Here is a 14,228-nt window from a genome sequence, read left to right as displayed (position 1 = left end):
ACAAAATGATACTAAAGTTCACCTAGAAAAATTTGATAGAAAATTTCTGAAAAATAATAGTAATTCAGGTGGATGGAATAGGAACTTCTTCCACTACATATTAAAACATACCATGAATTGAAACAGGGAAAAAGAAACACAAAACAAACTGTACATCATTAAAAGAGAATCCAGAAATAGACCACGATACAAATGGAAATTTAGTCTATGATAATCGTGGTATTTCAGTTTAGTTGGGGAAAGAGAGATTACCCAATAGGATCTGGTATAACATCTGGCTGTTTAGAAAGGAGTGAAGCTGGGCCACTATGAAATACTTTTATCAAGTCAGGGTTCCGTGCTGGAAACAAACTTCTCTAGATATTTCAAGCAGAAAGGCATTTAATACAGAGAATTAGGTCCTTACAAAAATCATTGAAAAAGCAGTAGGAGCAGAAACTGGAGGCCCACGATCATTTTACCATCTGTGACCCAAAGGACAGGAAGCTAGTGCTGCTGCCACAGCATTAACTCATACCCATGAAGCAGGTGACAAGACACTAAAATGTGGAGTCTGGTTGCTACAAACAATTCTTGTCTGCAGGAGCTTGTCTGCTGGCATAGTAGATGGCCTCTGCCTCCAAATCTTGACCAAGTGCACATCATTGGTAGAATGTAAACTGTTCAGACCTTATTTTTCTTAGAGTCTGAAAAACTTCATGTTTAGCCTTTCGTCCCCTGTGGTATGGGGTAAGGAGGCATGGGACGCCATGCCAAGTGCTAAGAGACAATATCTAGCACACGTTCTTACACTAAAATCTATTCCAGATGGGTGAGTTACCTGTAAAAAATAGAATGAATCTATCAAAATGTTCTAGAAGAAACCATGCGTGAATTTATAATCCTGGAGTGTGGAAGGTATTTCTAAGCAGCATGTGAAATTCAGAAGTTAAAATGGAAAAGTGATGGATTTATCTACGTAAAAATTAAAAATGGGCCAGGCATGGTGGCAGGCGCCCGTAATCCCAGCTATTCGGGAGGCTGAGGCAGAAGAATGGTGTGAACCTGGGAGGGGGAGCTTGCAGTGCGCCGAGATTGCGCCACTGTACTCCAGCCTGGGTGACAGAGCGAGACTCCATCTCAAAAAAAAAAAAAAAAAAAAAAAAAAAATTAAAAATGGGTATCTGTTAATATTTAAATGCACAAATCCCTTGACCACTGCTAGGAATTTACATTATGGAAATGTCTGTGTAAGTCTGCAAAGGTATGTACCCAAACAATGCAGCATTATTTATAAGAGCAAAACTCTGAATCAATACAACTATGGTCTGCTGTATGACAGAACACTATGAGGTCAAGTAAAAGAATAGATTTGAAACAAAGATGTTCCCTTTGTTTAACAAAACACATCTGCAGACATATATTATCTAACCCTACACAGAGATTACATTATTTTTGAAAAAGTCATTAGGAGATATCTCGGTGGGAGTATTACGGTAGATTCCTTTTCTTCTTTGTTACTCTAGAACTTTTAAAATTTCTAACTTTCCCCTCTCCCCTACAGAAAAAACAAACCAGAATAATTTTTTAAATTCTATATTTATTTTCTCTTAGAATGTTCATGATTTTTGGTTTTCTAATTTAAACATACATGATTTCAAAATTATATAAAATTGTGTTCTTTAGAAGTATGTGGCAAAATAGTATACACTGTGAAATCACTCCATTTCTATTAATGACTGAATTATTTTGCACATAAAACAAACTGAATTTTAGTTGAAAGAAAAACTACACTTAGAGGAAACAATTCTATCATACATACACATTTACAGTTTTTACTTTTACAATCTCTTTATTTAAAATCATTCTTTCCCAAAAAACTATACTTTAGCATGAGATGTTTAGATGTAAGTATCCAATGGGTAATTAGTATGTACATAGGTGGTTGTGAGAAATTACCCACAACTCTAATATATTCTGCTCCAAAGGTGAAAAAATTTCCTTTTAGAAAGCATTTTAACATTTCTTCTCATCATCTACAAAGCAGCAGCAATATTTAAATTATCAAAAATGACAAATCCAGTAATACATAATCATAAACAGTTCCTTAAGAAATATATTTGAAAAGCCATTATTCCATAAAATATTTACATTGTTTAAATTACATGACAGCAACATTTTCTTTCTATTTTAGTTCAACATATTAGTAAGAATCTCTAAACCCTCCAAAAAGAAAAGCTATTCATCCTTAATAAAGGAGAGTTTATCCTTGGGTTTATTCAGCATCTTTATATCATCCAACAGCTTTTTGGGTGTTAAAATATGTGTAGAACCTGGTAGGAGAAAAGAGAATTTTTCAGAGGCCAGCAGTTAAATCAGTTTTCCTTCGCTTAATATGTGTTGTCCTTCAAGTATGTAAAGTGCAGTAGCCTGGCGCAATGTAACAAAATTTCTCCTGAAATCTGCCTACACTGCAATATTTCAATCCTTCTTCACCATTGAGCATGCTCAGTAACTGTGCAGAAACAGTGGCCATTCCTAGTGCTTTGTCTACTTTGTGCTAGACATTGGCACACTGAAGAGCAAAACTGGGGATTACCCTATCCTTAGCACTACAACAGTTATTGTTCGATAATAGAGACCCACTAAGCAGTGCTGCAGGTCAAGGCTTAACACACAGATCCAGCACCTCCATGGGTCAGGAGAGTTTACCTATCATTGGCTTTGACTGAAATTCTTATTTTTAAATTTTTTGTAGAGACGGAGTTTTGCTTTATTGCCCAGGCTGATTTCAAACTCCTGCCTCAAGTGACCCTTCTGCCTCGGCTTCCCAAAGTGCTGGAATTACAGGCCTGAGCCACTAGCCTGGCCTGAAATTCTTAAAACTTAATTCCACACAGGCCTTGCCAATGTCATGTCCATAGCCACAAAAAATTCAAAACATTTTTTAAGTAGAAATGTATTTGTACATCAAAAACTATTTAATAGTTAAACAAATGTATAGAACATACTATTTTAAAGGAGCAAGTGCCTTTTCCTCAAATAAGCATGTTTGAAAATAAAACTATCAAAAAGTCAACCAGGAAAAAAACCCCAGCACACATCAGATAAAACACATTCTATGGTTAACAATTTTTTTGCATTAAATTTTGTCTCAAATGTATAACACGAGATAACATTTTACATGTATACTTTTGCATTTAGAGTTTGTGTTTAAAAACAGAAAAGAAGAAAACAAAAGTCTTACCAATAATAACTTCACAGGATTTATGTGCCTGAGAAACTTCATAAGCACAACGCATTTCAGAGTATGTAATCCCTCCAATTACAAAAACAATCAGCTTTGACCCATTTTTTCGGTCTTCTAAATAATTAGCTCTGGGTTTCTGGCGAGCACTAAAAAGTAATTTTTAAAAAAAGTAAACATGTTATAAATATTTCCAAAGCCATAATACTTGTAGACTTAAAAAACCTAACTTAACCAAACTTAAACTTGCTACCAATTACATTGATTTTTTTTTTTTTTTTAATTTGAGACAGTCTCACTTTGTAGCCCAGGCTGGAGTGCAGTAGAGTGATCTTGGTTCACTGCAACCTCTGCCTCCCGGGTAATGGTTCAAGCAATTCTCCTGTCTCAGCCTCCCAAGTAGCTGGGATTACAGGCACATGCCACCATGCCCAGCTAATTTTGTATTTTTAGTAGAGACAGCATTTCACCATTTTGGCCAGGCTGGTCTTGAACTCCTGACCTTGTGATCTGCCGACCTCCCCAAAGTGTTGGGATTACAGGCGTGAGCCACCGTGCCTGGCCCAATTACATTGATTTTTAAGGAAATGACTTAACCATAGTATGACTAAAGCACCAAGAGTTAAGTAGAACAGCACATTTCAAGAACAATTTTAACAAATCGTGCATAATCTGGCTGGGCATTTTAACCTATAGAGTAGAGCTAACACCCTCCCTTATTATTTCATAAGAAGAAATAATATACCTGAGAAGTCTGCAGCTTCTTGAAATTAAAAATTAGTGGCACTGAAAAAGGAAAAGGTTTTGAAGATGTGAAGGGGAAAGGGGCAAGTATTACTTTGGAACTGATGTGTATTCGATTGTTCCTTGCTGGAATGGAATTCAGGAACCTATGATGGTAGGAGGTCGGCTGTTAAGAATTAGACCTGGGTTTCTATTTTTATTCTGCTTGTTTTTGATTCAGTATGACTTTCAGCAAGTTACTTAACTTCTCTCTAAACCTTAAAGGCTGTTACAAGGATGAAATGAAACAATGTACAGAACACACTAAGTACAGAATCTGGTGTTAGGTAAGTACTCAATAAACAGTAGTCATTACTTTTACCATTCCTCCTCCAGATTGCTGTAGATCCCTAGAGTCCCATATAGTAGCCACTAGCCACATGAGGCTATTTAAATTTAAATTAGTTAAAATTAAATGAAATAAGAAATTCAGTTCTTCATCCATACTTAGCCACATATCCAGTACCCAATAGGCACATGTAGCCAGTGGCTGTCATACTGGACAGTGCCAATATAGAACCTTTCTATCACTGCAGAAAGTTCTATTGGCTAGCATTGCTCTAGATCATAGGAATTACTTTTTTTGTTCACAGGCTCCACTGGTAAAAATTTTTAGCTTTTATTTGAAAAGTAAATATTTCAAAATAAACACATCCATTTATAAACAAATATATTAACGTGTAAATGACATATATGTACTAGTATATATTAGCAAAACTTAATTTCTTCTTCTTTAGGTAAAAGTAAGTACCCAATGGTTCATTTTGTTACCTACTTCGAGAGTCACTGTTCTGGGTGACCTAGAACGCCTTGCAATATAGGATCTCATAGCAAATTTTTGTTTTGTTAGAGATGGGGTCTTGCTATGTTGCCTAGGCTACAGTGCAGCAGCTGCGGACCAGCACCATCACAGGACACCACAGCCTCGAACTCTTAGGCTCAAGCAATCCTCCCACCTCAGCCTCAAGTAGCTGGACTTACAGGTGTGCACCACTGCACCCAGCCCCACAGCAAACTTTTAATAATGTTCTTGGCTGGGTGTGGTGGCTCACGTCTGTAATCCCAGCACTTTGGGAGGCTGAGGTGGGCGGATCACGAGGTCAAGAGATCGAGACCATCCTGGCCAACAAGGTGAAACCCCATCTCTACTAAAAATACAAAAATTAGCTGGGCATGGTGGCGCATGCCTGTAGTCCCAGTTACTCAGGAGACCGAGGCAGGAGAATCGCCTGAACCTGGGAGGCGGAGGTTGCAGTGAGCCAAGATCACGCATTGCACTCCAGCCTGGGTGACAGAGCAAGACTCTGTCTCAAAAAAAAAAATTCTTAATCTAGCCTTTCAGATGATTGCTTCCATTCATTACCTTAAAGAATGAGGTAGTGAACAACAGGAAACAAATTTTAAAAATTAAAATTTTCCCTCCCCTTTGAAAGATGAAACAGGAACAAGACCCACTCTTGTTCCCATACAAAGTCAAGGACATATTAAAAACATAACTTTGGCTTAAAAACTGTTTCAACAGACAGAAATAGGGTCAGAAGGCAAACGAAAAGGAGACAACACTGCTCAAAACAATTCTAATAATTTCTAAGCTTCTGAATAGCAATTTTAGAGCAATGGGATTATATTTAATTTGTTTCACATATGTATGAAGACTGAGAGATATAAAGATAATTAAATCCCTAGATCCTGAAAACTTCCCTCTAAATAGCACCAAGGAGCACTGATTAAGAGCAAACATGTTTTTAAAGCATAGCTGACAGTAAACAAGTCAGAGAAATCTCCAGGGGCTATTGGTAAAAAGGAAGCTAAATACTAGAATGGTAAACTGAGTTGAGGCTTGGTCTGCCTTGTGGAGTCTTTTCCGATCTTAGCAAACAAGGGGCCGACCCCTCGGTACTGTGCAAGGTAGAGACTGGGAGCTGACACCCGGCATAAGGTCAGGACACCCTCCAAGGCAAGGGGAGATGCAAGGAAGCTTCTCCCCTGATAATTTAGCCACAGGCCTGTCACATAGAGTCTTAGGTGTTAATTATATATACTACCTTCCTGGTCTGAGGAAACCCAGACTGAGAAATTAACACAAAAAGAAAAAAACCTCTAATCTGGTAAAAGCACATGCAAAACCTGCCTGAAGGGACCCGCTCTCAGTGCTGGCTACCAAAATAAACTCAACATTCAAAAGTACAAAACACATTTGGAAATAAGTAACTATGAGTATGCAGAAATAAAAGACAGCAGAACTGAACCCAAAGAGTGTAAAACAGTGAAATTATTAGATATAGACTACAAATTAGGTATGTTTAATATGACAACAGACAATAAAGTAGGATAGAAAGTATGACAAAATAAGAAATAACAAAAAGTCCAAGCATGTTTAAAAAAGAAATGTGAGAACTTCTAAAACGGAAAAATAAAGTCACTGAAAATAGAAAAAGAAAAAACAGCTTATATAGATGAGACACAGGGTAAGAGAGACCTAAAGAACTGAAAACTAAATCTGAAGAAAAATTTCTAGAATGAAACACCAGCAGAAGAAATAAAAAAGTATAAGAGATTAAGAGACATTATGACAGAATAAGATGTTCCAACAAAACCAAGACTACGTAAGTGGCAATATTTGAAGAATTTATGAAAGATGTAAATCCTCAGATTCAGGAAACAAATGAATCCCAAAGAAAGAAACAAAAATAAATCCTCAGATACACATAGCACAGGGAATACACAGAACCAAGGACGAAAAACAACCAGAGAAAAAAGGCTAATTATTCACCAAGGTACAAGAGTGACAGAAAACACGACCCCTCCACTTTCCCAAGAGCTAAAGTAGAACCCTGGAAACAGCAGAATATTTTCTACAAGTGTTGACTGAACATACCTCAGCTCTTAGAAATTCATAGCTGGCTAAGAACAACGACCAAATGAAGGAACGAACAAAACTGTAGACTACCACCACCGGCCAGGTGCGGTGGCACACACCTGTAATCCCAGCACTTTGGGAGCTGAGGTGGGTGGATCACAAGGTCAGGAATTTGAGACCAGCTTGGTCAACATGGTGAAACCCCATCTCTACTAAAAATAGAAAAATCAGCCAGGTGTGGTGGTGCACACCTGTAATCCCAGCTAGTCAGGAGGTTGAGACACGAGAACTGCTTGAGCCCGGGAGGCAGAGGTTGTAGTAAGCTGAGATGGCGCCACCACACTCCAGCCTGGGCAACAGAGCAAGACTCTGTCTTGGAAAAAAATAAAAAAGACTACCACCAACAGACCCACATGAAAGGATACACTTCAGAAAGAAACTGAGCCCACACAAAAGGGGTGGTGGGCGATTTAACAGGTTCACATGCACATACAACTGAATTTTAAAAAACCAATAATGCTGCTTAGTAATATGGGGAGTAAAAAAGATACGAAGTGAACAAAAATGAAGTATTATAACATTTAAGGGGTGCATGGTTTACATCCAGTTGGTCTAAGGTTCTTGTATTGTTCAAGAGGAAGGCAGGGATACTCATTAATCTTAGACTTTGTTGAGTCAAATATGTGCAGTAATAAACTGCTACAAGAATATAAATAGATAACATAATCTCCAAACCTTTTGTAGAAAAGGAAAAAATAAAACTAAAGAAAAGTCCTCAGTCCAAGGCAAGCACCCTACCCGGATACACGTAATAGTACAAGAATGCTCACTGCATACTGTTTGTAATTATGCCAGTTTTGAGAGAGCCTAAATTTCTATCACGTGGAAAAGAGATGAATAAATTGCTATACTCATATAACTATATACAAACTAGCAGTGAAAATTTATGCACGTATCAGTCTGGAATGAATTTCACAAACATAATGTGAGGGAAACAAAAAAGCAGACTGCAGGAGGACACACAATATGATACTACATTAAGTTTAAAAACATAATATAGAGAGCACTTGTGGTCATGGCAGAATAAGGTGGTCAGGAGATTCCCCTCTGAGAAAACAAGTATATACATGTATGAAATTGTGGGGGGAAACGAAACAAAACAAAACAAAACAAAACATTTCAGGTTAACTGGAAACCATAGGTAGACAACAAATTGAGAAGCATTTAATCTTGAATATCTGCTAACGTATCTGGTAAGAATGGTGGTGGTGAATATGTAACCTTCTATCCTGGGCTGCATCTAACCCTCACTGCTCTCCCAGCTCAGTCAGAGAAAAATTATAGCTTTACTGCAAAATTGGTGGAAGACTTGATTCAAGGTGGGGCAGTGAGGCGAGTACAAAATCCTGCAACTTTGCTAGGTGTGGTCTCAACTTAGGATGGGCAGCCAATCAGGAACAAACAAACAAACAAACAAATAAATAAATAATTTGAGGCGGAGTCTCACTCTGTCACTTGGGCTGGAGTGCAGTGTCGTGATCTTGCTTACTGCAACCTCTGCCTCCCAGGTTCAAGCGATTTTCCTGCCTCAGCCTCCTGAGTAGCTGGGATTACAGGAGTGTGCCACCATGTCCGGCTAATTTTTGTATTTTTAGTAGAGATGGGGTTTCACCATGTTGGTCAGGCTGGTCTTGAACTCCTGACCTCAAGTGATCCGCCCGCCTTGGCCTCCCAAAGTGCTGGGATTACAGACATGAGCTACTCTGCCTGGCCAGGTACAAATTTAATAAGGAAATCCCAGAAGTAAAGAAGCCAAAGATAAGCTCTCTGCACATTATTAATGGACTGCTAAACTATGTATGTGTGGGGAAAACCTGAGAAAGTCCAGGAAAAAAAATGAGGGAAAAAAGGGCTGGGTGCAGTGTTTCATATCTGTAATCCCAGTGCTTTGGGAGGCTGAGGCAGGAAGATCGCTTGAGCCCAGGAGTTCAAGACCAGCCTGGGCAACACAGTGAGACCCTGCCTCTACAAGACATTTAAAAAATTAGCTGGGTGTGGTGGCACATACCTGGAACCCTAGCTACCTGGGAGGCTGAGGTGGGAGGCTCACCTGAGCCCATGAGTTTGAGTTTATAATAAGCTACGATCATGCCCCTACACTCCTGCACTCCAGTGTGGGCAACAGAGAAAGACCCTGCCTCTATTAAAAAAAAAAAAAAAAAATTAAAAAAAGGGAAGGAGACTTAAGAACTGCCTATTTTGGAATGCAACCCCTAACCCCACACTCAGCTTGATCAGTAGAGGATGGAAGCCAAACAGGCTTGAAGTGTCTGAACAGATAACTGATTGACCTCTAAACTACACAGACATAGGGGCAACCACTAGAAGCTAAGACAAAAAATTAAAATTTTAAAAACTCAACAAGGACATCAGTGGCTACAAGAGAGCAAGAGAGAAAGATTCCATAGTTTAAGTCCACACAAATTACTAAAACAATTTGGAGTTGCTATAATACATTATCGAAAAGGTCCAATTTTCAACCAAAAATTAGTATACAAAGAAACAGGAATGTGTGACTCATACTTCGGGGAAAAAAAAGACATTCAATAGAAATTAATCCTGAGTAGACTCAGGGACTTCCAAGCAGTTACAAATATGATCAAAGAATTAAAAAGAAAAATATGCTAACAAGTTAACAGGGAATCTCAACAGTCAGAAATGGAAATAAAAAAAATCAAATGGAAATTCTACATGTGAAAAGTACAATAACAAATTTTAAAAAGATGAAAGAAAAGAGAGCCTCAGTAACTCACAGGACAATGTTAAACCCTCCAACTTGTGTGTAACAGGAGTTTCAGAAGGAGAGGAAGGAGAGGAGAGACAAAGGGGAAGAAAAAAATTTGAAAAAAATAATGCCTGAAAACTTCCCAAATTTGATGAAAATTATTAACTTGCATATTTAAGAATCTCAACAATCCTCAGGTAGAATAAACACAGAGAACTACACCTAGACACAACACAGTTAAACGGCTGAAAGCCAAAGATCAAGAGAAAATCCTGCAAGATATAACTCAAGACACTGTTTAGGATACAAACATATGTAGAAAAAGTATAAAGACATACAGGCAATAAACACCAAATTCAGGACAGAAAATAAAGGGAGAATAATAAAACCAGAGTGTGATATACAGGAAGCTTGAATTATACTTATAATGATTTAGTTAATAAACTGGGCACTGGGCATAAGGGTATGCATTATAACATTCTCTATCTTTTTAAATGTTTAAAGTACCTCAACACAAAAATAGTTATCAAAAAGGATTAAAGTCTCTGCTGTGTGAAGGAAGAGGAGGTGGGGAAGGAAATACTTCCTGTTTCATGAAAATATTTTTTATAATAAAGTACATAAAGTACATTTTCATATTGCTTATCTGGATTCATTTAAAACAATTAAAAAAAAATACAGGATTGTATACTTGAAAGAAAGTTGCCAAACATGAGTTATCTGTGTACCATTTTAAATTATTAGTCTGTAGAACGAAAATTTCATTGATTTTCACTTATAGATTTTACCTTACAGCTCCTGAACCATTCCATACTGCTGGACACTGGGAACAATATGGCCATTCTTTTGAATCTAATCTATTATCAATAGCATCCTAGGGAAGGAAAGAGTTAATTCCATCAATAAAATTGTAAATTGCAGGACTTTGTTTGGCATAAAGGTCAAAACTTGCATTTGCAATTGAGGAACCTTAGACATATTTAGTATAAGATTAGCCTTTTCTTTGAAACTTGCAAATCTTATTTGCTTCAAAATTAGTGAAATCATTTACCGATTAAACCAATATTTGCTGCATGACTCCCTTTCTTCATTTGGAGGGTCCCCATGCTGTTATAAGGATTTCAGGCACCTTATCAGAGCTTTTAGTTCTATGGTGCCAGGGGTTTCTAATCATTATTCCAGTCCTGACACACTTCTAAAGCTTTGCCCTTCATAGCTACTACTGCTATGGCCTAGGGGTACTCAAGACAATCCAATGGGATATGGGAAGTTTTCCTTTTCATTTTATTAAAATTTTCCCTTTTATCAGTGTTAGATTTTACGATTATATATATGTATATAAATATACTGTATACATAGATTATATTTTATTACAGTAATGCTTAACTTATAAATCAATAGGTTCATGCTCACATTTCTTTATGGTTAGGTATGCATGAACTGAAAAGTATGGAGACCACTGCTTTACAGCATGGTAGTACAAGTAGTATTAACAAGTGGGCACATGGATTGGGCACAAAGTACTCAGTAGTCCAAGAACATTTCAGTAAGACTGCAAGAAGGGAGGAAATCAAGTTTCAGGAGAAATTCTAAAGGCCTAAGATTGTCATGGATCCAAATGTGTATTTTCTGAATTTAACATGCAAATCCTTGTTAAGGGGTTCAAGAAAGTCATTTCTTATTTTACAAATACTAGCCATGGTAAACTGATCAGGAATATGTTAAAAAAACAAAACAAAACAAACAAACAAACAAAAAGAAACTAGCCATAAGAAACTACTTAGTTCTACATCATCCTTGTGAGAAAGAAAAAAAAAAACCTTATGTTACAGAAAACAAAGTCTAAATTCTTTAGATTTTTCATATATGTTTAAGCATGTGTGAATGACATAAAATTAGCCAAGCAAAACAGAGAAATCATAGTTATGCACTGTACCAAATTAGCTCCCAAAAGAAAGTATAAACTGGTTTAAGTCAAAGGAAAAGGGGAATAAAAACTATATGATCACGACCGAAGAATAAGTGTCATAATTTTATTAAGCTCATAAAGTAATTTTAAAATTAGCTCATTTTGTAATTTCCTGTAATTGAATAATGTTCTCTAAGCATAAACAGTATTAAAGGCATGATTCATCTGACAGCAAACTATAATAAAGTTTACATTTTAATCCAAATATATTTCCAAGAATATTGGCATCTAACACTTTCTAATAGTGGTCCACATACAAATGTTATTTTGTTGAACTTTCATTCAAGTAAATTATATTTACGCCACATACAGTTATTTAAAACAAAGCAGTATTTTTCATAAAGCATATATGTGTTTATTTTTATTTATTTTGAAGCAGTCAGTGGTGTGAGTTTGTCTGAGGTCTTTAAGAAAAGAATCTTCAGCTGGGCGCAGTGACTCACACCTGTAATCCCAGCACTTTGGGAGCCCAAGGTGGGCAGATCATGAGGTCAGGAGTACAAGATCAGCCTGGCCAACATAGTGAAACCCTGTCTCCACCAAAAATACAAAAATTAGTCAGGCGTGGTGGCGTGTGCCTGTAGTCCCAGCTACTTGGGAGGCTGAGGCAAGAGAATTGCTTGAACCTAGGAGGCGGAGGTTGCAGTGAGCCAAGACTGTGCCACTGCACTCCAGGCTGAGTGACAGAGTGAGACTCCGTCTCAAAAAAAAAAAAAGAATCTTCAAGTTTCCTCTCCTCCCTTGACCCCAGATACAGGCTTTTTTGTAAAGCCTCCAACCACTGCAGAAACTTCCTGCCCAATACATATACTCAGACAGACACAAACTACAAAAAGTAAAGCATACTCTAAAGAGGGCACTCAGGTAGAAAAAAAGAATTTAATGATTTTTACCTCCATAATATCTTTGATAAAAGGTGTCCATCGAGAGAGCTGAAAAGTTTCTTCTGCAGACCGATCCTTTCTTAATGGTTTTCCTTGTTGAGACTAATACAATAAGAGGAAAAAATTAAAAACCAGTAATTCTATTCAAATATAATACTCTTATGTTTCCTAACAAAGATATTTAATTTACCGGTAAATACTATATTGTATTTGACTTAAAACTAAGAGTGGAGATGTTTAAAAAATCTGAGTGTGGTCACATAACTCCACTAAACAGTATTTTGTGCTTTAATGCTAAAATTTATTTATAATCTTATCAGAACATATGTCTATTAAAATAAAAGTATTATAAAACTTGATGGCTGTAGTCCCAGCTACTTGGGAGGCTGAGGCAGGAGAATGGCATGAACCTGGGAGGCAGAACTTGCAGTAAGCCGAGATCGAGCCACTGTACTCCAGCCTGGGCAACAGAGTGAGACTCGTCTCAGAAAAAAAAAAAAAAAAAAAAGTTGATGGGGCCAGATGCAGTGGCTCACACCTGTAATCCCAGCACTTTGGGAGGCCAAGGCGGGCAGATCACCTGATACAGTTCGAGACCAACCTGGTCAACAGGGTGAAACCCTGTCTCTACTAAAAATACAAAAATTAGCTGGGCGCGGATGGCAGGTGCCTATAATCCCAGGCGGGAAGCTGAGGCAGGAAAATTGCTTGAACCTGGGAGGCAGAGGTTGCAGTGAGCCGAGGTCACGCCACTGCACTTCAGCCTGTGTTACATAGAGAGCCTCTCTCTCAAAAAAAAAAAAAAAAAAAAAAATTTGATGGGAAATAGTGAGATTCTAAATAGAGTCCTTCCAAATTTGACTTTGAACCCTTTTTTTTTTTTTTTAAAGAGACAGAGTCTCGCTTTGGGCTGGAGTACAGTGGTATGATTTTGGCTCACTGCAGCCTTGACCTCCTGGGCTTGCGAAATCCTCAGCCTCCTGAGTAGCTGGGACTACAAGTACACACTAATACACTTGGCTATTTTTTTGTTTTTTGTAGAGGCGAGGTCTCACTATGATGCCCAGGCTGGTCTCGAACTCCTGGGCTCAAGCAATCCTCCTGCCTCAGCATCTCCCAAAGTGTTCGGATTACAGGTGTGAGCCACCATACCCAGCAAGCCTAATTTTTTTTAATCAAGAAAATATATACTTATTTTCTGTCATATTATAGTTAAAGGTTACATGTTTAACTAAAATATGACAATTGCTATAAATGAATCATAAAGACAAAAGTATAAGTAGTGAATTATGACAGAAGCTATAAAATACAAATTCACTAGAAAACTGCATTTGCCCAAATTACATATGGAAAAGAGAACAAAATCTTTAATTGCTTATTTATTCAAAATCTATAGAGTGAACTTAAGAAGACTGTCCACATGAACACCCACATAAAAAAAAACCCTGTTAATACAAACAACTATACATACATACATACATATATAAAGTATACACACACGTAAGACTTCTTACTTGGGGAACAATGGGAACACCAAGGTAACTCCAGTTACGAATCATGTCACTCTCATTTTCTATCTTTACATTCTGGATCAACCTGTCCAAATTTTCTTCCGTAGTTCCTTAAATAGGTAAAAATATGAGTGCACAATCACATAATTGCTACCAAAGTAATTTCAAGGCTTTAGGTAGTACCCATGAATGAAGCTTTTAAAATAAAAA

At 37.4% G+C, this 14,228-nt stretch overlaps 1 protein-coding gene across 3 annotated transcripts in view; it reads right to left on the bottom strand.

Annotated features, from left to right (window-relative positions):
* Positions 1-1,559: 1,559 nt before the first annotated feature.
* STXBP3 (syntaxin binding protein 3) overlaps positions 1,560-14,228 on the bottom strand; it is a 55,558-nt gene continuing 42,889 nt past the window's right edge. Inside the window, exons 15-19 of one of the 3 annotated variants that reach the window (XM_003892308.5) lie at positions 14,022-14,128; positions 12,517-12,609; positions 10,443-10,528; positions 3,227-3,375; positions 1,560-2,312 (exon numbers count right to left, since the gene is read on the bottom strand). In XM_003892308.5, coding sequence (XP_003892357.2) covers positions 2,218-2,312; positions 3,227-3,375; positions 10,443-10,528; positions 12,517-12,609; positions 14,022-14,128 — 530 coding nt within the window. In that variant the 3' untranslated portion in view covers positions 1,560-2,217. Of the gene's footprint in view, positions 2,313-3,226; positions 3,376-10,442; positions 10,529-12,516; positions 12,610-14,021; positions 14,129-14,228 lie in introns of those variants that run through there. The other 2 variants (XM_021921654.2, XM_021921657.2) reach the window with 2 other exon arrangements.

This window comes from Papio anubis, chromosome 1 (genome assembly GCF_008728515.1).
Source record: "Papio anubis isolate 15944 chromosome 1, Panubis1.0, whole genome shotgun sequence".
Classification (NCBI taxonomy): Eukaryota; Metazoa; Chordata; class Mammalia; order Primates; family Cercopithecidae; genus Papio; species Papio anubis.
This window is presented reverse-complemented; position numbering and strand designations above follow the sequence as displayed.